Source organism: Heptranchias perlo, unplaced genomic scaffold, assembly GCF_035084215.1.
Source record: "Heptranchias perlo isolate sHepPer1 unplaced genomic scaffold, sHepPer1.hap1 HAP1_SCAFFOLD_1364, whole genome shotgun sequence".
Taxonomy (NCBI): domain Eukaryota; kingdom Metazoa; phylum Chordata; class Chondrichthyes; order Hexanchiformes; family Hexanchidae; genus Heptranchias; species Heptranchias perlo.
Window position 1 is genome coordinate 517 of NW_027138607.1, and position 23,832 is coordinate 24,348.

The 23,832-nt window shown below is 52.9% G+C and overlaps 1 protein-coding gene across 2 annotated transcripts in view; it reads left to right on the top strand.

The window, feature by feature from the left end:
• The first annotated feature begins 304 nt into the window (after window positions 1-304).
• Window positions 305-23,832, top strand: part of LOC137308658 (guanylate-binding protein 1-like) — a 31,488-nt gene continuing 7,960 nt past the window's right edge. Inside the window, exons 1-7 of one of the 2 annotated variants that reach the window (XM_067977252.1) lie at window positions 305-468; window positions 1,324-1,612; window positions 3,973-4,100; window positions 10,115-10,224; window positions 15,657-15,844; window positions 17,386-17,625; window positions 20,967-21,247. In XM_067977252.1, the coding sequence (XP_067833353.1) occupies window positions 1,399-1,612; window positions 3,973-4,100; window positions 10,115-10,224; window positions 15,657-15,844; window positions 17,386-17,625; window positions 20,967-21,247 (1,161 nt within the window). In that variant the 5' untranslated portion in view covers window positions 305-468; window positions 1,324-1,398. The remainder of the gene's footprint in view (window positions 469-1,323; window positions 1,613-3,972; window positions 4,101-10,114; window positions 10,225-15,656; window positions 15,845-17,385; window positions 17,626-20,966; window positions 21,248-23,832) is intronic. The other variant, XM_067977253.1, reaches the window with a different exon arrangement.

The window sequence follows — 23,832 nt, forward strand, 5'->3', positions numbered from 1 at the left end:
AGAACTGTGCACAGTGCTCCAAGTGTGGTCCAACCAAGGTATATGGAGACCAGAACTGTGCACAGTGCTCCAAGTGTGGTCTAACCAAGTTATATGGAGACCAGAACTGTGCACAGTGCTCCAAGTGCGGTCTAACCAAGGTATATGGAGACCAGAACTGTGCACAGTGCTCCAAGTGTGGTCTAACCAAGGTATATGGAGACCAGAACTGTGCACAGTGCTCCAAGTGTGGTCCAACCAAGGTATATGGAGAGCAGCAGTTAGAGAGGGGAGCCAAACGATTGAAATGATTCAGGGTGTATGAGGGGTAGCAATCTCTCTAAAATCGATCCTCTCCTCCAGCTCCTCGTCTCTCTGGCTCTGGGGTCAACCGTCCTGAAAAAGGGTGGTGAATATTCCCTGTCGACATGCGGGCGGGAGCAAGGCGCGGAGGAGAGCTGCTCTCCACCAGCTGATCTCTCAGATGTGGTAAGGTCAATGTAATCACGAAGGAGTATGGACCCCATCAAATGGGGTTAACGCAGAGAGGGACAGAGAGAGGGTAATCTAACCCATGCTGTACCTGCCCTGGGAATGTTTGATGGGACAGTGTAGAGGGAGCTTTACTCTGTATCTAACCCATGCTGTACCTGCCCTGGGAATGTTTGATGGGACAGTGTAGAGGGAGCTTTACTCTGTATCTAACCCTGTACCTGCCCTGGGAGTGTTTGATGGGACAGTGTAGAGGGAGCTTTACTCTGTATCGAACCCTGTACCTGCCCTGGGAGTGTTTGATGGGACAGTGTAGAGGGAGCTTTACTCTGTATCTAACCCTGTACCTGCCCTGGGAGTGTTTGAAGGGACAGTGTAGAGGGAGCTTTACTCTGTATCTAACCCTGTACCTGCCCTGGGAGTGTTTGATGGGACAGTGTAGAGGGAGCTTTACTCTGTATCTAACCCTGTACCTGCCCTGTGAGTGTTTGATGGGACAGTGTAGAGGGAGCTTTACTCTGTATCTAACCCTGTACCTGCCCTGGGAGTGTTTGATGGGACAGTGTAGAGGGAGCTTTACTCTGTATCTAACCCTGTACCTGCCCTGGGAGTGTTTGATGGGACAGTGTAGAGGGAGCTTTACTCTGTATCTAACCCTGTACCTGCCCTGGGAGTGTTTGATGGGACAGTGTAGAGGGAGATTTATATAATTTAGGCTTGTTTGATTTTGTAACAGAATGCCGGGAGTGAGTTACAGGCTGGAATCGAATCGAGGGGTTCGGGGGGGTTTGTGTACAAGGTCCTTGGTTCCCGAGACATGTTGTTGATTAATTCTACGTGATATATTTTGAGGTTGGTGTTCTGCAGGATGTTCAGCCCGCCTCGATCGGAATTGTCTCTCCCTTGTCTGACGGACGGTCGGACGGGATGAAGGCGGAGACGGTGATGAAGGAGTTGGTGATGGAGGAGCCCATGATTCTCTTTGAAAACTCGAAGGGGAAGTTACGCCTTAACCCAGCTGCCCTGGACATCCTCCGCGCGATCGAGGTGCCTGTGGTGGTCATGGCAGTGGCGGGAGCTGCGCGCACTGGAAAGTCATATCTCCTGAATCGCCTCGCTGGAGCCAACAAGGGTCAGAGAGGTCAGTTGGACCCCCAAAGATCTAACCTTTCACCTCTGGGTGGTATCAAATAGAGCACAGAGCAACCCAATCCCAATCTCTCCCAATGGTGGAAAAGTGGCCGGCTGATTGACCTCAGATTTCAGGTTAAATTTGCACAATCGAATTTACTGCCAGAAATAAATCTATACAGAAGCATTAAACTAAGCAACATTTCCTCCACCAATGCAAACCGATTCAGGGTCTTGGTGCCCCTCTCACGGAGTACTTTACACTGTATCTTCCACATCTGTAACAGAGGTGCTCACACAAAGTCCCTTGAGTTCCGTTTTACCATGACGACTTGGAGATACGACAGTTCAAACATCTCTGTTCGAAAGATCCCAGTGGCCCGCCCTCACTACAATATAAATGGAAGGTTATACCCCAGAGTTTTGTGCACTGGAACAGTTTCAAGCAAATGTTTGAAGTTCTTCCACTCAAACTCAGGTTAATAAGGCCATAAAAAAGCAAATCAAACACTGGGGTTCATTTCTAGAGGGATAGAATTGAAAAGCAGAGAAGTTATGTTAAACTTATATAGAACCTTGGTTAGACCACACTTGGAGCACTGTGCACAGTTCTGGTCTCCATATACCTTGGTTAGACCACACTTGGAGCACTGTGCACAGTTCTGGTCTCCATATACCTGGGTTAGACCACACTTGGAGCACTGTGCACAGTTCTGGTCTCCATATACCTTGGTTAGACCACACTTGGAGCACTGTGCACAGTTCTGGTCTCCATATACCTTGGTTAGACCGCACTTGGAGCACTGTGCACAGTTCTGGTCTCCATATACCTTGGTTAGACCACACTTGGAGCACTGTGCACAGTTCTGGTCTCCATATACCTTGGTTAGACCACACATGGAGCACTGTGCACAGTTCTGGTCTCCATATACCTTGGTTAGACCACACTTGGAGCACTGTGCACAGTTCTGGTCTCCATATACCTTGATTAGACCGCACTTGGAGCACTGTGCACAGTTCTGGTCTCCATATACCTTGGTTAGACCACACTTGGAGCACTGTGCACAGTTCTGGTCTCCATATACGTTGGTTAGACCGCACTTGGAGCACTGTGCATAGTTCTGGTCTCCATATACCTTCGTTAGACCACACTTGGAGCACTGTGCACAGCTCTGGTCTCCATATACCTTGGTTAGACCACACTTGGAGCACTGTGCACAGTTCTGGTCTCCATATACCTTGATTAGACCACACTTGGAGCACTGTGCACAGTTCTGGTCTCCATATACCTTGGTTCGACCACACTTGGAGCACTGTGCACAGTTCGGGTCTCCGTATTATAAAAAGGATAGAGAGGCACTGGAGAAGGTGCAAGAAAGATTCACAAGGATGATATGAGAACTGAGAGGTTTTAATAAGGAGAAATTGTTTCCAGTGGCAGGAGGGTCGGTAACCAGAGGACCCAGATTTAAGGTGATTGTCAAAAGAGCCAGAGGCGACATGAGGAAACGTTTTTTTATGCAGCGAGTTGTGATGATCTGGAATTCACGGCCTGAAAGGGCGGTGGAAGCAGATTCAATAATAACTTTCAAAAGGGGGAATTGGATAGATACTTGAAGGAAAAATTTACAGGGCTATAGGGGAAAGAGCAGGGGAGCGGGACTAATTGGAGAGCTCTCTCAAAGAGCCAGCACAGGCACGATGGGCTGAATGGCCTCCTTCTGTGCTGTACCTACTATGATACTTATCAGGAAAGGCTGAACAGGCTTGGGGCTCTTTTCTCGAAAAGAGAAGACTGAGGGGTGACCTGATCGAGGTCTTTAAGATTATGAAAGGGTTCGATAGGGTAGACGGAGAGAAGATGTTTCCACTTGTGGGGAGAGACCAGAACTCGGGGGCCATAAATATAAGATAGTCACTAATAAATCCAATAGGGGAATTCAGGAGAAACTTCTTTCCCCAGAGAGTGGTGAGAATGTGGAACTCGCTCCCACAAGGAGTAGTTGAGGTGAATAGTGTAGATGGATTTAAGGGGAAGCTGGATAAACACATGAGGGAGAGAGGAATAGAAGGAGATGGTGAGAGGGTGAGATGGAGTAGGGAGGGAGGAGGCTCGTGTGGAGGATAAACACCGGGATAGACCAGAGGGGCCGAATGGCCTGTTTCTGCCTCGATGTAACTCGATGTGACCTTTGAATGAATTTGTATTGGGTCTGAGGCCTTGGATACCTGTTCTCAGAGTGTCGATGAATCTATAGCCTGCAGTCCGGGTCAGATCTCTGTCGCCTGTGCCCTGTCTCTCACCCTGGTTCTCGAGAGCCCCTTGCCCTTCGTTCCCTGATCTCCGGAACCTTCTCTCTCTCGCCGCAGGCTTCTCGCTGGGGTCAACAGTCCAGTCCCACACCAAAGGGATCTGGATGTGGTGTCTGCCTCACCCCCGGAGACCAGAGCAAGGCATCATCTTGTTGGATACTGAGGGCCTTGGAGACCCCGAGAAGGTAGGACGCTTCCTCCCCATTCCTGCCCCGCCCCCCACAATCCCCATCCCTCGCCCCCAAGTCCCATCCCTCCCAGCTCCCTCAGGGAGATATCTGTACACTGACTGGTGTCTCTCAGTCCACTCTCTCTCAGGGAGATATCTGTACACTGACTGGTGTCTCTCAGTCCCCTCTCTCTCAGGGAGATATCTGTACACTGACTGGTGTCTCTCAGTCCCCTCTCTCTCAGGGAGATATCTGTACACTGACTGGTGTCTCTCAGTCCCCTCTCTCTCAGGGAGATATCTGCACACTGACTGGTGTCTCTCAGTCCCCTCTCTCTCAGGGAGATATCTGTACACTGACTGGTGTCTCTCAGTCCCCTCTCTCTCAGGGAGATATCTGTACACTGACTGGTGTCTCTCAGTCCCCTCTCTCTCAGGGAGATATCTGTACACTAACTGGTGTCTCTCAGTCCCTCTCTCTCAGGGAGACATCTGTACACTGACTGGTGTCTCTCAGTCCCCTCTCTCTCAGGGAGATATCTGTACACTGACTGGTGTCTCTCAGTCCCCTCTCTCTCAGGGAGATATCTGCACACTGACTGGTGTCTCTCAGTCCCCTCTCTCTCAGGGAGATATCTGTACACTGACTGGTGTCTCTCAGTCCCCTCTCTCTCAGGGAGATATCTGTACACTGACTGGTGTCTCTCAGTCCCCTCTCTCTCAGGGAGATATCTGTACACTGACTGGTGTCTCTCAGTCCCCTCTCTCTCTCAGGGAGATATCTGTACACTGACTGGTGTCTCTCAGTCCCCTCTCTCTCAGGGAGATATCTGTACACTGACTGGTGTCTCTCAGTCCCTCTCTCTCAGGGAGATATCTGTACACTGACTGGTGTCTCTCAGTCCCTCTCTCTCAGGGAGATATCTGTTCACTGACTGGTGTCTCTCAGTCCCTCTCTCTCAGGGTGATATCTGTACACTGACTGGTGTCTCTCAGTCCCTCTCCCTCAGGGAGATATCTGTACACCGACTGGTGTCTCTCAGTCCCCTCTCTCTCAGGGAGATATCTGTACACCGACTGGTGTCTCTCAGTCCCCTCTCTCAGGGAGATATCTGTACACTGACTGGTGTCTCTCAGTCCCCTCTCTCTCAGGGAGATATCTGTACACTGACTGGTGTCTCTCAGTCCCCTCTCTCTCAGGGAGATATCTGTACACTGACTGGTGTCTCTCAGTCCCCTCTCCCTCAGGGAGATATCTGTACACTGACTGGTGTCTCTCAGTCCCCTCTCTCTCAGGGAGATATCTGTACACTGACTGGTGTCTCTCAGTCCCCTCTCTCTCAGGGAGATATCTGTACACTGACTGGTGTCTCTCAGTCCCTCTCTCTCAGGGAGATATCTGTACACTGACTGGTGGCTCTCAGTCCCCTCTCTCTCAGGGAGATATCTGTACACTGACTGGTGTCTCTCAGTCCCTCTCCCTCAGGGAGATATCTGTACACTGACTGGTGTCTCTCAGTCCCCTCTCTCTCAGGGAGATATCTGTACACTGACTGGTGTCTCTCAGTCCCCTCTCTCTCAGGGAGATATCTGCACACTGACTGGTGTCTCTCAGTCCCCTCTCTCTCAGGGAGATATCTGTACACTGACTGGTGTCTCTCAGTCCCCTCTCTCTCAGGGAGATATCTGTACACTGACTGGTGTCTCTCAGTCCCCTCTCCCTCAGGGAGATATCTGTACACTGACTGGTGTCTCTCAGTCCCCTCTCTCTCAGGGAGATATCTGTACACTGACTGGTGTCTCTCAGTCCCCTCTCTCTCAGGGAGATATCTGTACACTGACTGGTGTCTCTCAGTCCCCTCTCTCTCAGGGTGATACCTGTACACTGACTGGTGTCTCTCAGTCCCCTCTCTCAGGGAGATATCTGTACACTGACTGGTGTCTCTCAGTCCCCTCTCTCTCAGGGAGATATCTGTACACTGACTGGTGTCTCTCAGTCCCGTCTCTCTCAGGGAGATATCTGTACACTGACTGGTGTCTCTCAGCCCCCTCTCTCTCAGGGTGATATCTGTACACTGACTGGTGTCTCTCAGCCCCCTCTCTCTCAGGGTGATATCTGTACACTGACTGGTGTCTCTCAGCCCCCTCTCTCTCAGGGTGATATCTGTACACTGACTGGTGTCTCTCAGTCCCCTCTCTCTCAGGGAGATATCTGTACACTGACTGGTGTCTCTCAGTCCCCTCTCTCTCAGGGTGATATCTGTACACTGACTGGTGTCTCTCAGTCCCCTCTCCCTCCTTGATGTCTCCCTGAGAGAGAGGGACTGAGAGACACCAGTCAGTGTACAGATATCACCCTGAGAGAGAGGGACTGAGAGACACCAGTCAGTGTACCGATATCACCCTGAGCGATCTGGGTGTCCCAGTACATGAATCACAAAAAGTTAGTGTGCAGGTACAGCAAGTGATGAGGAAAGCAAATGGGACGTTGTCATTTATTGCAAGGGCAATGGAATATCAAAGTGGAGATGTTTTGTACAGGGCGTCGGTGAGACCACATCTGGAATACTGGGCGCAGTTTTGGTCTCCTTATTTAAGAAAGGACAGAATTTGCTTTGGAGGCGGTTCAGAGAAGGTTCACTCGACTGATTCCTGGGATGAGGGGGTTGTCTCATGAGGAAAGGTTGGGCCTGGACACACTGGAGTTTAGAAGAATGAGAGGTGATCTTATTGAAACATCGAAGATCCTGAGGGGACTCGAAGGGGGAGATGCTGAGAGGATGTTTCCCCTTGTGGGAGAGACTAGAACCAGGGGGACACAGTTTAAAAATGAGGGGTCTCCCATTTAAGACGGAGATGAGGAGAAATGTTTTCTCTCAGAGGGTGGTGAGTGTGTGGAACTCCCTTCCCCAGAGAGCGGGGGAGGCAGGGTCAGTGAATATTATTAAGGCTGAGTTCGATAGAGTCCTGATTAACAAGGGAGTCAAAGGTTAGAGTCGGTAGACGGGGATAGCAGGGTTGAGGTCGCAATCAGATCAGCCGTGATCTTACCAAATAGGAGAGCAGGATCGAGGGGCCGAGTGGCCTCCTCCTGCTCTTAATTCGTACGTTCGTACGTCCCCCAGGACCCCCCCTCCGAAATGGGGGAGTGTCCTGCGTGGACAGCCCCTCGAGCCTGTTCCGCCATTCAGTCAGATCGTCCCTGATCTGTACCTCGGAACAGGAGGAGGCCATTCAGCCCCTCGAGCCCGTTCCGCCGTTCAGTTCGATCATGACTGCTCTGCATCTGAACTCCATCTTCCCGCCTCTGCCCCACATCCCTCGAAACCCAACGGAAATCTCGCCATCTCAGTCTTCAAATCTGCAATTGATCCCCAGCCCTTTTTTTGAGGGGCGGGGGGAAGAGAATTCCAGATTTTCACTCCCCTTTGTGCGAGGAAGTGCTTCCTGACATCACCCCCTGAACGTCCTGGCTCTAATTTTAAGGTTCTGCCCCCCTTGTTCTGGACTCTCTGCCAACCAGAGGAAATAGTTTCTCTCTATCGACCCTCTCAAATCCTTCCAACCTCTCAATCTGGGAGTGTGAAGAGATCGCAGTTGGTAGAACACATCATGGGGTCTGAATTTCCTTTACTTTTCCTCCCCCTGTTCCCGCCCCCCCTCTCTCCCCTCACCCCCCAACACTCAACCCTCCTGGCCCAAAACTAAAGGCCTTCCTTTGGAACCTCGGCCTCCTGTTTGACCCTGAGATGAACCTCTGACCCCACATCCCCTCCGTCACCAAGGCCGTCGACTCCCACCTCTGTAATGTCGCCCGTCTCCTCCCCCCCCCCGCCTCAGCTCATCTGCTGCTGAAACCCTCACCCCGTAACGCTTTGTCCCCTCCAGACTCGGACTGTCCCAATGCTCTCCTGGTCTGCCCTCCCACCTTCCACTCTCCGTAGCCATCAACTCATCTGCTGCCCCCCAGTATCCTAACTCGCACCGAGTCCCGTTCACCCATCACCCCCTCTCCCTGTGCTCGCTGGACCGACATTGGCTCCCGGTCCGGGAACGCCTCGATTTAAAAATTCTCATCCTCGTGTTCAAATCCCTCCATGGCCCCTCGCCCCCCCTCCCGATCTCTGTCACCTCCTCCAGCCCCGACAACCCTCCGAGATCTCTGCGCTCCTCCAATTCCGGCCTCTTGTCCATCTCCCCGATTCCCATCGCTCCACCATTGGCGGCCGTGCCTTCAGCCGCCTGGGCCCTAAGCTCTGGAATTCCCCCCTAAACCTCTCCCCCTTCCTCTCCCTCCTCCTTTAAGACGCTCCTTAAAACCTCCCTCTTTGACCAATCTTTTGGTCACCTGTCCCTAATATTTCCTTATGTGGCTCGGGGACAAATTTTGTCTGATTTACGCTTCTGGGAAGCACCTTGGGGACGTTTTACTACGTTAAAGGCGCTATATAAATGCAGGTTATTGTTGTAAGGCAATTGCTCTCTCCAACCTCTCCTGCTAAATTGAAAAACCCCGGTTACATCCTCTGAAAGCACCGTCTGGTGGTTGTGATGATTGGCCTCCCACACACGCAGGGCTGGGACATAACAACAGAAGAAATAGGAGCAGGAGGAGGCCATTCGGCCCCTCGAGCCTGCTCCACCATTCAATCAGATCATGGCCGACCTTCGACCTCAACTCCACTTTCCCCCCCGATCCCCATATCCCTCGATTCCCCGAGAATCCAAAAATCGATCAATCTCAGTCTTGAATATATTCAATGACTGAGCATCACAGCCCTCTGGGGGAGAGAATTCCAAAGATTCACCACCCTCTGAGTGAAGAAATTCCTCCTCATCTCAGTCTTGAATGGCCGACCCCTTATCCTGAGACTGTGTCCCCTCGTTCTAGACTCTCCAGTCAGGGGAAACAGCCTCTCAGCATCTACCCTGTGAAGCCCCCTCAGAATCTTCTCTGTTTCAATGAGATCACCTCTCTTTCCTCGAAACTCCAGAGAGTCTTGGCCCATTCTACTCAATCTCTCCTCATAGGACAACCCTCTCATCCCAGGGATCAGTCTGGTGAACCTTCGTTGCACCCCCTCTAAGGCGAGTATATCCTTCCTTAGATAAGGAGACCAAAACTGTACACAGTACTCCAGGTGAGGTCTCACCAAAACCCTGTACAATTGTAGTAAGACTTCCTTACTCTTGTACTCCAACTCCCTTGTAATAAAGGCCAACATACCATTTCCCTTCCTAATTGCTTGCTGTACCTGCATGTTAACTTTCTGTGTTTCTTGTACGAGGACATCCAAATCTCTCTGAACACCAACATTTAATAGTTTCTCACCATTTAAAAAATATTCTGTTTTTCTATTCTTCCTACCAAAGTGAATAACCTCACATTTCACTCCATCTGACACCTTCTCACCCACTCACTTAACCTGTCGATATCCCTTTGCAGACTCTTTGTGTCCTCCTCACAGCTTACTCTCCCACCTAGCTTTGTATCATCAGCAAACTTGGATACATTACACTCGGTCCCTTCATCTCAGTCATTAATATAGATTGTAAATAGCTGAGGCCCGAGCACTGATCCCTGCGACACCCCACTAGTTACAGCCTGCCAACCTGAGAATGAGCTCCACACAGAGAGCAGGCAAGGCCCGGGAATGAGCCTGGGCTTTGCCGACTCTCTCAAGGCAAGGCCCAGGCTCAATCCCGGGCCTACGAGGAATGAGCAGATCACAGCCAGGGTAGCGGTTGGGTTTGGTGGGATGTGTGGGTGGGGAATATCCAATGGCCTGCCGCCTTTGTTGGAAAGCTTTTGTCAAGTGAGGAGAGGATCAGGGCTGGCCGCGAGGCCCGCCATGGTCGAATATAACTCGGACTTCACTCATGATGAACGGGGACCGTATGGGGAGGGGGCCGTCGGTGCCTCTGGGCCCCCATGTGCAAAGCGAGAGTTTCTGTTTTCAGGGGAGGGAACGGGGGACATTTTGGGGGGGGCTGACCTCTGACTTTTCACCTCCGCTCTCTCACCCGCAGGGAGATGAACAGAACGACAATTCGATCTTTGCGTTGGCCATTCTTCTCAGCAGCCTCTTCGTCTACAACAGCAAGGGGCCCATAAACCAACAGTCCATGAGAGACCTCCAGTATCCTTTATTTGCAAGGCCAGTCTAATCAGAATTGGTCATTGCTAGGCAACAGGGATTTAGGGCCTGGTTGGGTTTGTGCCTTATTACCCATTCCTCGTAGTCTCTCAGTCCCCTCTCTCTCTGGGAGATATCTGCACACTGACTGGTCTCTCTCAGTCCCCTCTCTCTCAGGGAGATATCTGTACACTGACTGGTGTCTCTCAGTCCATCTCTCTCAGGGAGATATCTGTACACTGACTGGTGTCTCTCAGTCCCCTCTCTCTCGGGGAGATATCTGTACACTGACTGGTGTCTCTCAGTCCCCTCTCTCTCAGGGAGATATCTGTACACTGACTGGTGTCTCTCAGTCCCCTCTCTCTCTCAGGGAGATATCTCTACACTGACTGGTGTCTCTCAGTCCCCTCTCTCTCTCAGGGAGATATCTCTACACTGACTGGTGTCTCTCAGTCCCCTGTCTCTCAGGGAGATATCTGTACACTGACTGGTGTCTCTCAGTCCCCTCTCTCTCAGGGAGATATCTGTACACTGACTGGTGTCTCTCAGTCCCCTCTCTCTCTCAGGGAGATATCTCTACACTGACTGGTGTCTCTCAGTCCCCTGTCTCTCAACGAGATATCTGTGCACTGACTGGTGTCTCTCAGTCCCCTGTCTCTCAGGGAGATATCTGTACACTGACTGGTGTCTCTCAGTCCCCTCTCTCTCAGGGAGATATCTGTACACTGACTGGTGTCTCTCAGTCCCCTCTCTCTCAGGGAGATATCTGTACACTGACTGGTGTCTCTCAGTCCCCTCTCTCTCTCAGGGAGATATCTCAACACTGACTGGTGTCTCTCAGTCCCCTGTCTCTCAGGGAGATATCTGTGCACTGACTAGTGTCTCTCAGTCCCCTGTCTCTCAGGGAGATATCTGTACACTGACTGGTGTCTCTCAGTCTCCTCTCTCTCAGGGAGATATCTGCACACTGACTGGTGTCTCTCAGTCCCCTCTCTCTCAGGGAGATATCTGTACATGGACTGGTGTCTCTCAGTCCCCTCTCTCAGGGAGATATCTGTACACTGACTGGTGTCTCTCAGTCCCCTCTCTCTCAGGGAGATATCTGTGCACTGACTGGTGTCTCTCAGTCCCCTCTCTCTCAGGGAGATATCTGTACACTGACTGGTGTCTCTCAGTCCCCTCTCTCTCAGGGAGATATCTGTACACTGACTGGTGTCTCTCAGTCCCCTCTCTCTCTCAGGGAGATATCTCTACACTGACTGGTGTCTCTCAGTCCCCTGTCTCTCAGGGAGATATCTGTACACTGACTGGTGTCTCTCAGTCCTCTCTCTCTCAGGGAGATATCTGTACACTGACTGGTGTCTCTCAGTCCCCTGTCTCTCAGGGAGATATCTGTACACTGACTGGTGTCTCTCAGTCTCCTCTCTCTCAGGGAGATATCTGCACACTGACTGGTGTCTCTCAGACCCCTCTCTCTCAGGGACATATCTGTACACGGACTGGTGTCTCTCAGTCCCCTCTCTCTCAGGGAGATATCTGTACACTGACTGGTGTCTCTCAGTCCCCTCTCCCTCAGGGAGATATCTGTGCACTGACTGGTGTCTCTCAGTCCCCTCTCTCTCAGGGAGATATCTGTGCACTGACTGGTGTCTCTCAGTCCCCTCTCTCTCAGGGAGATATCTGTACACTGACTGGTGTCTCTCAGTCCCCTCTCTCTCAGGGAGATATCTGTACACTGACTGGTGTCTCTCAGTCCCCTCTCTCTCAGGGAGATATCTGTACACTGACTGGTGTCTCTCAGTCCCCTCTCTCTCTCAGGGAGATATCTCTACACTGACTGGTGTCTCTCAGTCCCCTGTCTCTCAGGGAGATATCTGTACACTGACTGGTGTCTCTCAGTCCTCTCTCTCTCAGGGAGATATCTGTACACTGACTGGTGTCTCTCAGTCCCCTGTCTCTCAGGGAGATATCTGTACACTGACTGGTGTCTCTCAGTCTCCTCTCTCTCAGGGAGATATCTGCGCACTGACTGGTGTCTCTCAGTCCCCTGTCTCTCAGGGAGATATCTGTGCACTGACTGGTGTCTCTCAGTCCCCTGTCTCTCAGGGAGATATCTGTACACTGACTGGTGTCTCTCAGTCCCCTCTCTCTCAGGGAGATATCTGTACACTGACTGGTGTCTCTCAGTCCCCTCTCTCTCAGGGAGATATCTGTACACTGACTGGTGTCTCTCAGTCCCCTCTCTCTCTCAGGGAGATATCTCTACACTGACTGGTGTCTCTCAGTCCCCTGTCTCTCAGGGAGATATCTGTGCACTGACTGGTGTCTCTCAGTCCCCTGTCTCTCAGGGAGATATCTGTACACTGACTGGTGTCTCTCAGTCTCCTCTCTCTCAGGGAGATATCTGCACACTGACTGATGTCTCTCAGTCCCCTCTCTCTCAGGGAGATATCTGTACATGGACTGGTGTCTCTCAGTCCCCTCTCTCTCAGGGAGATATCTGTACACTGACTGGTGTCTCTCAGTCCCCTCTCTCTCAGGGAGATATCTGTGCACTGACTGGTGTCTCTCAGTCCCCTCTCTCTCAGGGAGATATCTGTACACTGACTGGTGTCTCTCAGTCCCCTCTCTCTCAGGGAGATATCTGTACACTGACTGGTGTCTCTCAGTCCCCTCTCTCTCTCAGGGAGATATCTCTACACTGACTGGTGTCTCTCAGTCGCCTGTCTCTCAGGGAGATATCTGTACACTGACTGGTGTCTCTCAGTCCTCTCTCTCTCAGGGAGATATCTGTACACTGACTGGTGTCTCTCAGTCCCCTCTCTCTCAGGGAGATATCTGTACACTGACTGGTGTCTCTCAGTCCCCTCTCTCTCAGGGAGATATCTGCACACTGACTGGTGTCTCTCAGACCCCTCTCTCTCAGGGACATATCTGTACACGGACTGGTGTCTCTCAGTCTCCTCTCTCTCAGGGAGATATCTGTACACTGACTGGTGTCTCTCAGTCCCCTCTCCCTCAGGGAGATATCTGTGCACTGACTGGTGTCTCTCAGTCCCCTCTCTCTCAGGGAGATATCTGTGCACTGAGTGGTGTCTCTCAGTCCCCTCTCTCTCAGGGAGATATCTGTACACTGACTGGTGTCTCTCAGTCCCCTCTCTCTCAGGGAGATATCTGTACACTGACTGGTGTCTCTCAGTCCCCTCTCTCTCAGGGAGATATCTGTACACTGACTGGTGTCTCTCAGTCCCCTCTCTCTCTCAGGGAGATATCTCTACACTGACTGGTGTCTCTCAGTCCCCTGTCTCTCAGGGAGATATCTGTACACTGACTGGTGTCTCTCAGTCCTCTCTCTCTCAGGGAGATATCTGTACACTGACTGGTGTCTCTCAGTCCCCTGTCTCTCAGGGAGATATCTGTACACTGACTGGTGTCTCTCAGTCTCCTCTCTCTCAGGGAGATATCTGCGCACTGACTGGTGTCTCTCAGTCCCCTCTCTCTCAGGGAGATATCTGTACACGGACTGGTGTCTCTCAGTCCCCTCTCTCTCAGGGAGATATCTGTACACTGACTGGTGTCTCTCAGTCCCCTCTCCCTCAGGGAGATATCTGTACACTGACTGGTGTCTCTCAGTCCCCTCTCTCTCAGGGAGATATCTGTGCACTGACTGGTGTCTCTCAGTCCCCTCTCTCTCAGGGAGATATCTGTACACTGACTGGTGTCTCTCAGTCCCCTCTCTCTCAGGGAGATATCTGTACACTGACTGGTGTCTCTCAGTCCCCTCTCTCTCAGGGAGATATCTGTACACTGACTGGTGTCTCTCAGTCCCCTCTCTCTCAGGGAGATATCTGTACACTGACTGGTGTCTCTCAGTCCCCTCTCTCTCAGGGAGATATCTGTACACTGACTGGTGTCTCTCAGTCCCCTCTCTCTCAGGGAGATATCTGTGCACTGACTGGTGTCTCTCAGTCCCCTCTCTCTCAGGGAGATATCTGTACACTGACTGGTGTCTCTCAGTCCCCTCTCTCTCAGGGAGATATCTGTACACTGACTGGTGTCTCTCAGTCCCCTCTCTCTCAGGGAGATATCTGTACACTGACTGGTGTCTCTCAGTCCCTCTCTCTCAGGGAGATATCTGTACACTGACTGGTGTCTCTCAGTCCCCTCTCCCTCAGGGAGATATCTGTACACTGACTGGTGTCTCTCAGTCCCCTCTCTCTCAGGGAGATATCTGTGCACTGACTGGTGTCTCTCAGTCCCCTCTCTCTCAGGGAGATATCTGCACACTGACTGGTGTCTCTCAGTCCCCTCTCTCTCAGGGAGATATCTGTACACTGACTGGTGTCTCTCAGTCCCCTCTCTCTCAGGGAGATATCTGTACACTGACTGGTGTCTCTCAGTCCCCTCTCTCTCAGGGAGATATCTGTACACTGACTGGTGTCTCTCAGTCCCCTCTCTCTCAGGGAGATATCTGTACACTGACTGGTGTCTCTCAGTCCCCTCTCTCTCAGGGAGATATCTGTGCACTGACTGGTGTCTCTCAGTCCCCTCTCTCTCAGGGAGATATCTGTACACTGACTGGTGTCTCTCAGTCCCCTCTCTCTCAGGGAGATATCTGTACACTGACTGGTGTCTCTCAGTCCCCTCTCTCTCAGGGAGATATCTGTACACTGACTGGTGTCTCTCAGTCCCTCTCTCTCAGGGAGATATCTGTACACTGACTGGTGTCTCTCAGTCCCCTCTCTCTCTCAGGGAGATATCTGTACACTGACTGGTGTCTCTCAGTCCCCTCTCTCTCAGGGAGATATCTCTACACTGACTGGTGTCTCTCAGTCCCCTCTCTCTCAGGGAGATATCTGTACACTGACTGGTGTCTCTCAGTCCCCTCTCTCTCAGGGAGATATCTGTACACTGACTGGTGTCTCTCAGTCCCCTCTCTCTCAGGGAGATATCTGTACACTGACTGGTGTCTCTCAGTCCCCTCTCTCTCTCAGGGAGATATCTGTACACTGACTGGTGTCTCTCAGTCCCCTCTCTCTCAGGGAGATATCTGTACACTGACTGGTGTCTCTCAGTCCCTCTCTCTCAGGGTGATATCTGTACACTGACTGGTGTCTCTCAGTCCCCTCTCTCTCAGGGAGATATCTGTACACTGGCTGGTGTCTCTCAGTCCCCTCTCTCTCAGGGAGATATCTGTACACTGACTGGTGTCTCTCAGTCCCCTCTCTCTCTCAGGGAGATATCTCTACACTGACTGGTGTCTCTCAGTCCCCTCTCTCTCAGGGAGATATCTGTACACTGACTGGTGTCTCTCGGTCCCCTCTCTCTCAGGGAGATATCTCTACACTGACTGGTGTCTCTCAGTCCTCTCTCTCAGGGAGATATCTCTACACTGACTGACCCTTCGATTGCTGTCTCCTTGACTCATTGTCTAGTTTCGTGGCTGAACTCGCTCAACGCATTCAGGTGAAATCGCAGACGGATGTGGGTGCCGAGAGAGAATTTGTTCTTTTCTTCCCAGACTTTGTCTGGACGCTGCAAGACCTGACCGTGGATTTGGAGCTGAACGGATTGGCGGTGTCTGCAGACGAATATCTGGAATACTGCCTTCGACTCAGGAACGGTACGGGGCCCACAAAACGCAAATGGAGGGGTGAACTTACAGAGAGCATGTGGCAGGGGACAAGGAGTGAAAGGAACAGAGTGAGGAAGAGGGGAAAAGGGAGAGAAAGTTCGAGAGAGAGGAAGCAAGATGGAGGGAGAGAGCTCGGAACAAAGAGAGAGAGAGGGAGGGAGGGAGAGGGAGAGGGAGATACAGAGAGAGAGAAGGAGGGGGAGAGAGGGGGAGAGACAGAGAGAGTAGAGGGGGAGAGAGAGACAGAGAGAGAGAGGAAGCAATATAGAGGAGAGAGCTAGGAACAAACAGAGGGAGACGGAGAAATGGAGAAGAGATGGAGAGAGACAGAGAGGGAGAGAGAAAGAGTGAAAGAGACCTGAGGGGGAGAGAGAGACAGAGGGATAGAGAGAGATAGAGAGAAAGAGTGAGGGAGACAGAGGGAGAGTGAGGGAGACAGAGGGAGAGTGAGGGAGACAGAGGGAGAGTGAGGGAGACAGAGGGAGAGACAGATAGATACAAGCAGAGACAGAGAGACAGATGCAGGCAGAGATACAGTGGCAGAAAGAGAGACAGACAGAGAGAGAGGAGAGGGAAAGTCAGAGAGAGAATCAGAAAGAGGAAGAAATGGAGAGACAGATAGTGAGAGAGGTGGAGTGATTCAGAGAAATGGGGAGTGAGAACTGGAGAGAGAGGATGAGATGGAGAATGAGAGAGCTGTGGTGAGGGAGATGAAGCATTCGAGTTATAGAGCGAGAGGTGGAAAGGGAGATGGTGAGCGAGAGAGAGGGAGAGGGATGGAGAGGGAGAGGGATGGAGAGGGAGGGAGATGGAGAGGGAGGGAGATGGAGGGAGATGGAGATGGAGAGGGAGGAAGAGAGATGGAGAGGGAGAGGGATGGAGAGGGAGGAAGAGAGATGGAGAGGAAGAGAGATGGAGAGGGAGGGAGAGAGATGGAGAGGGAGAGGGATGGAGAGGGAGGAAGAGAGATGGAGAGGGAGAGGGATGGAGAGGGAGGAAGAGAGATGGAGAGGAAGAGAGATGGAGAGGGAGGGAGAGAGATGGAGAGGGAGAGGGATGGAGAGGGAGGAAGAGAGATGGAGAGGGAGAGGGATGGAGAGGGAGGAAGAGAGATGGAGAGGAAGAGAGATGGAGAGGGAGGAAGAGAGATGGAGAGGGAGGTAGAGAGATGGAGAGGGAGGAAGAGAGATGGAGAGGGAGGAAGAGAGATGGAGAGGGAGGGAGAGAGATGGAGAGGAAGAGAGATGGAGAGGGAGGAAGAGAGATGGAGAGGGAGGGAGAGAGATGGAGAGGAAGAGAGATGGAGAGGGAGGGAGAGAGATGGAGAGGGAGGAAGAGAGATGGAGAGGGAGGGAGAGAGATGGAGAGGAAGAGAGATGGAGAGGGAGGAAGAGAGATGGAGAGGGAGAGAGATGGAGAGGGAGGGAGAGAGATGGAGAGGGAGGCAGACGAGGGAGTTGGCGCCAGATGCGGGAGAGGGGAATCCAAGGTTTCGAGACCACAACTGATTCCCGGTGTTTGGACAGCAGGGGGCGAGCAAGACCGGGACTACAATCGCCTCCGGAGCTGCATACGGGACTACTTCCCGTCGCGACGCTGCTTTGCGTTCGTGTGTCCCGCCTCGCGGAAGGACCTGAGCAGGATCCAGGAGCTGAGGGACGAGCAGCTGGACCCAGAGTTCGTGCAGGAGTTCCACAAGTTTCTGGAGTACGTTCACACGTCCGGGAAGGTCAAGAAAGTGCTCGGCGGACACCAGGTCACGGGCAGGAGTGAGTACACGGATGCAGCACGCCCCATCGAGTCTGGAATGGCTTTCGTTCCCTCTCCCCTCCTACGTCTCCCTGCCTCCTCCGCTTCCTTGCGACTTCCCTCCTGAGCGCCCATCGCACGGAGAGTGACCAGCAGGAGAAAAGAGAGATCTCCCACCTCTCCAGCCCCTTTCACCACCTCAGGACATCCCAGGGTGCCACACAGCCAATGATGTGCGGTCACTGTTGTAATGTGGGAATCTCGGCAGCCAATTTGCGCACAGCAAGATCCCACGAACAGCAATGTGAGAATGACCCAGATCATCTGGTTTTTTTTTAGTGACGTTTGTCGAGGGATGAATATCGGCCCCAGGACACCGGGGAGAACTCCCCCCTGCTCTTCTTCCAATAGTGGCCGTGGGATTTTACATCCACCTGAGAGGGCAGACGGGGCCCTCGGTTTAACGTCTCATCCGAAAGACGGCACCTCCGACAGTGCGGCGCTCCCTCAGTACTGACCCTCCGACAGTGCGGCGCTCCCTCAGTACTGACCCTCCGACAGTGCGGCACTCCCTCAGTACTGACCCTCCGACAGTGCGGCGCTCCCTCAGTACTGACCCTCCGACAGTGCGGCGCTCCCTCAGTACCGACCCTCCGATAGTGCGGCGCTCCCTCAGGACTGACCCTCCGACAGTGCAGCGCTCCCTCAGTACCGACCCTCCGAAAGTGCGGCGCTCCCTCAGTACTGACCCTCCGAAAGTGCGGCGCTCCCTCAGTACTGACCCTCCGAAAGTGCAGCGCTCCCTCAGTACTGACCCTCCGAAAGTGCGGCGCTCCCTCAGTACTGACCCTCCGACAGTGCAGCGCTCCCTCAGTACCGACTCTCCGATAGTGCAGCGCTCCCTCAGTACCGACCCTCCGACAGTGCGGCGCTCCCTCAGTACTGACCCTCCGACAGTGCGGCGCTCCCTCAGTACTGACCCTCCGACAGTGCGGCGCTCCCTCAGTACTGACCCTCTGACAGTGCGGCGCTCCCTCAGTACCGACCCTCCGATAGTGCAGCGCTCCCTCAGTACTGACCCTCCGACAGTGCGGCGCTCCCTCGGTACCGACCCTCCGACAGTGCGGCGCTCCCTCAGTACTGGCACCATAAGTGTCAGACTGGATTATGGGGCTCGAGTACCCAGAATGGGCTCAAACCCAGGGGTCACGTCCATTGGGATTGTGTACAGTGGGAGTGAATGGGAAGGGGTCGGGTCCATTGGGATTGTGTACAGTGGGAGTGAATGGGAAGGGGTCGGGTCCATTGGGATTGTGTGCAGTGGGAGTGAATGGGAAGGGGTCGGGTCCATTGGGATTGTGTGCAGTGGGAGTGAATGGGAAGGGGTCGGGTCCATTGGGATTGTGTAAAGTGGGAGTGAATGGGAAGGGGTCGGGTCCATTGGGATTGTGTACAGTGGGAGTGAATGGGAAGGGGTCGGGTCCATTGGGATTGTGTACAGTGGGAGTGAATGGGAAGGGGTCGGGTCCATTGGGATTGTATACAGTGGGAGTGAATGGGAAGGGGTCGGGTCCATTGGGATTGTGTACAGTGGGAGTGAATGGGAAGGGGTCGGGTCCATTGGGATTGTGTACAGTGGGAGTGAATGGGAAGGGGTCGGGTCCATTGGGATTGTGTACAGTGGGAGTGAATGGGAAGGGGTCGGGTACATTGGGATTGTGTCCAGTGGGAGTGAATGGGAAGGGGTCGGGTCCATTGGGATTGTGTACAGTGGGAGTGAATGGGAAGGGGTCGGGTCCATTGGGATTGTGTACAGTGGGAGTGAATGGGAAGGGGTCGGGTCCATTGGGATTGTGTCCAGTGGGAGTGAATGGGAAGGGGTCGGGTCCATTGGGATTGTGTACAGTGGGAGTGAACGGGAAGGGGTCGGGTCCATTGGGATTGTGTACAGTGGGAGTGAATGGGAAGGGGTCGGGTCCATTGGGATTGTGTCCAGTGGGAGTGAATGGGAAGGGGTCGGGTCCATTGGGATTGTGTCCAGTGGGAGTGAACGGGAAGGGGTCGGGTCCATTGGGATTGTGTACAGTGGGAGTGAACGGGAAGGGGTCGGGTCCATTGGGATTGTGTACAGTGGGAGTGAATGGGAAGGGGTCGGGTCCATTGGGATTGTGTACAGTGGGAGTGAATGGGAAGGGGTCGGGTCCATTGGGATTGTGTACAGTGGGAGTGAATGGGAAGGGGTCGGGTCCATTGGGATTGTGTACAGTGGGAGTGAATGGGAAGGGGTCGGGTCCATTGGGATTGTGTACAGTGGGAGTGAATGGGAAGGGGTCGGGTCCATTGGGATTGTGTACATTGGGATTGTGTACAGTGGGGGTGAATGGGAAGGGGTCGGGTCCATTGGGATTGTGGACAGTGGGAGTGAATGGGAAGGGGTCGGGTACATTGTGATTGTGTCCAGTGGGAGTGAATGGGAAGGGGTCGGGTCCATTGGGATTGTGTCCAGTGGGAGTGAATGGGAAGGGGTCGGGTCCATTGGGATTGTGTCCAGTGGGAGTGAATGGGAAGGGGTCGGGTACATTGGGATTGTGTACAGTGGGAGTGAATGGGAAGGGGTCGGGTACATTGTGATTGTGTCCAGTGGGAGTGAATGGGAAGGGGTCGGGTCCATTGGGATTGTGTCCAGTGGGAGTGAATGGGAAGGGGTCGGGTCCATTGGGATTGTGTCCAGTGGGAGTGAATGGGAAGGGGTCGGGTCCATTGGGATTGTGTCCAGTGGGAGTGAACGGGAAGGGGTCGGGTCCATTGGGATTGTGTACAGTGGGAGTGAACGGGAAGGGGTCGGGTCCATTGGGATTGTGTACAGTGGGAGTGAACGGGAAGGGGTCGGGTCCATTGGGATTGTGTACAGTGGGAGTGAATGGGAAGGGGTCGGGTCCATTGGGATTGTGCACAGTGGGAGTGAATGGGAAGGGGTCGGGTCCATTGGGATTGTGTACAGTGGAGTGAATGGGAAGGGGTCGGGTCCATTGGGATTGTGTCCAGTGGGAGTGAATGGGAAGGGGTCGGGTCCATTGGGATTGTGTACAGTGGGAGTGAACGGGAAGGGGTCGGGTCCATTGGGATTGTGTACAGTGGGAGTGAATGGGAAGGGGTCGGGTACATTGGGATTGTGTACATTGGGATTGTGTACAGTGGGAGTGAATGGGAAGGGGTCGGGTCCATTGGGATTGTGTGCATTGGGATTGTGTACAGTGGGAGTGAATGGGAAGGGGTCGGGTCCATTGGGATTGTGTACAGTGGGAGTGAATGGGAAGGGGTTGGCTCTGTTGCTGGTAACCTCCTCCATCCTCTACCTCAGGGTTGGGCCTCTTGGCCGAGGCCTACCTGGAGGCCATCGCGGTTGGCGACCTCCCCTGCGTGGAGATCGGTATCGCCAGGATGGCGGAGCTGGAGAACACCGCCGCGGTCAAGGAGGCGCTGGACAACTACGACCAGAACGTAGCTAAGATCTCCCAACTGCCGTCACACATTGTCTACAGTCGCACCGATCTATTCACTTCTTACCACAATGAGGCCGTGGAGACATTCATGAGGCATTCCCTGAAGTACGACAACGGGAAGCACATCAGGATATTGGAGGTGACTGACTCAAACCAGAACCAGATGTTGGCTTTTCCGGGCCATAGGACGTCTTTACTCCTCAACGTATGATGTGTCTGAGAGACACCAGTCAGTGTACAGGTATCTCCCTGAGAGAGAGGGGACTGAGAGACACCAGTCAGTGTACAGGTATCTCCCTGAGAGAGAGGGGACTGAGAGACACCAGTCAGTGTACAGATATCTCCCTGAGAGAGAGGGGACTGAGAGACACCAGTCAGTGTACAGATATCTCCCTGAGAGAGAGAGGGGACTGAGAGACACCAGTCAGTGTACAGGTATCTCCCTGAGAGAGAGGGGACTGAGAGACACCAGTCAGTGTACAGATATCTCCCTGAGAGAGAGAGACTGAGAGACACCAGTCAGTGTACAGATATCTCCCTGAGAGAGAGGGGACTGAGAGACACCAGTCAGTGTACAGATATCTCCCTGAGAGAGAGGGGACTGAGAGACACCAGTCAGTGTACAGGTATCTCCCTGAAAGAGAGGGGACTGAGAGACACCAGTCAGTGTACAGATATCACCCTGAGAGAGAGGGACTGAGAGACACCAGTCAGTGTACAGATATCTCCCTGAGAGAGAGGAGACTGAGAGACACCAGTCAGTGTGCAGATATCTCCCTGAGAGAGAGGGGACTGAGAGACACCAGTCAGTGTACAGATATCTCCCCGAGAGAGAGGGGACTGAGAGACACCAGTCAGTGTACAGATATTTCACTGAGAGAGAGAAGGACTGAGAGACACCAGTCAGTGTACAGATATCTCCCTGAGAGAGAGGGGACTGAGAGACACCAGTCAGTGTACAGATATCTCCCTGAGAGAGAGACTGAGAGACACCAGTCAGTGTACAGATATCTCCCCGAGAGAGAGGGGACTGAGAGACACCAGTCAGTGTACAGATATCTCCCTGAGAGAGAGACTGAGAGACACCAGTCAGTGTACAGATATCTCCCCGAGAGAGAGGGGACTGAGAGACACCAGTCAGTGTACAGATATCTCCCTGAGAGAGAGGGGACTGAGCGACACCAGTCAGTGTACAGATATGTCCCTGAGAGAGAGGGGATTGAGAGACACCAGTCAGTGTACAGATATCTCCCCGAGAGAGAGGGGACTGAGAGACACCAGTCAGTGTACAGATATCTCCCTGAGAGAGAGGGGACTGAGAGACACCAGTCAGTGTACAGATATCTCCCTGAGAGAGAGGAGACTGAGAGACACCAGTCAGTGTACAGATATCTCCCCGAGAGAGAGGGGACTGAGAGACACCAGTCAGTGTACAGATGTCTCCCTGAGAGAGAGGGGACTGAGAGACACCAGTCAGTGTACAGATATCTCCCTGAGAGAGAGGGGACTGAGAGACACCCGTCAGTGTACAGATATCTCCCTGAGAGAGAGGGGATTGAGAGACACCAGTCAGTGTACAGATATCTCCCTGAGAGAGAGGGACTGAGAGACACCAGTCAATGTACAGATATCTCCCTGAGAGAGAGGGACTGAGAGACACCAGTCAGTGTACAGATATATCCCTGAGAGAGAGAGACTGAGAGACACCAGTCAGTGTACAGATATCTCCCTGAGAGAGAGGGACTGAGAGACACCAGTCAGTGTACAGATATCTCCCCGAGAGAGAGGGGACTGAGAGACACCAGTCAGTGTACAGATATCTCCCTGAGAGAGAGGGGACTGCGAGACACCAGTCAGTGTACAGATATCTCCCTGAGAGAGAGAGACTGAGAGACGCCAGTCAGTGTACAGATATCTCCCTGAGAGAGAGGGACTGAGAGACACCAGTCAGTGTACAGATATCTCCCCGAGAGAGAGGGGACTGAGAGACACCAGTCAGTGTACAGATATCTCCCTGAGAGAGAGGGGACTGAGAGACACCAGTCAGTGTACAGATATCTCCCAGAGAGAGAGGGGATTGAGAGACACCAGTCAGTGTGCAGATATCTCCCTGAGAGAGAGGGGACTGAGAGACACCAGTCAGTGTACAGATATCTCCCTGAGAGAGAGGGGACTGAGAGACACCAGTCAGTGTACAGATATCTCCCCGAGAGAGAGGGGACTGAGAGACACCAGTCAGTGTACAGATATCTCCCTGAGAGAGAGGAGACTGAGAGACACCAGTCAGTGTGCAGATATCTCCCTGAGAGAGAGGGGATTGAGAGACACCAGTCAGTGTACAGATATCTCCCTGAGAGAGAGGGACTGAGAGACACCAGTCAGTGTACAGATATCTCCCTGAGAGAGAGGGACTGAGAGACACCAGTCAGTGTACAGATATATCCCTGAGAGAGAGGGACTGAGAGACACCAGTCAGTGTACAGATATCTCCCTGAGAGAGAGGGGACTGAGAGACACCAGTCAGTGTACAGATATCTCCCTGAGAGAGAGAGACTGAGAGACACCAGTCAGTGTACAGATATCTCCCTGAGAGAGAGGGACTGAGAGACACCAGTCAGTGTACAGATATCTCCCCGAGAGAGAGGGGACTGAGAGACACCAGTCAGTGTACAGATATCTCCCTGAGAGAGAGGGGACTGAGAGACACCAGTCAGTGTACAGATA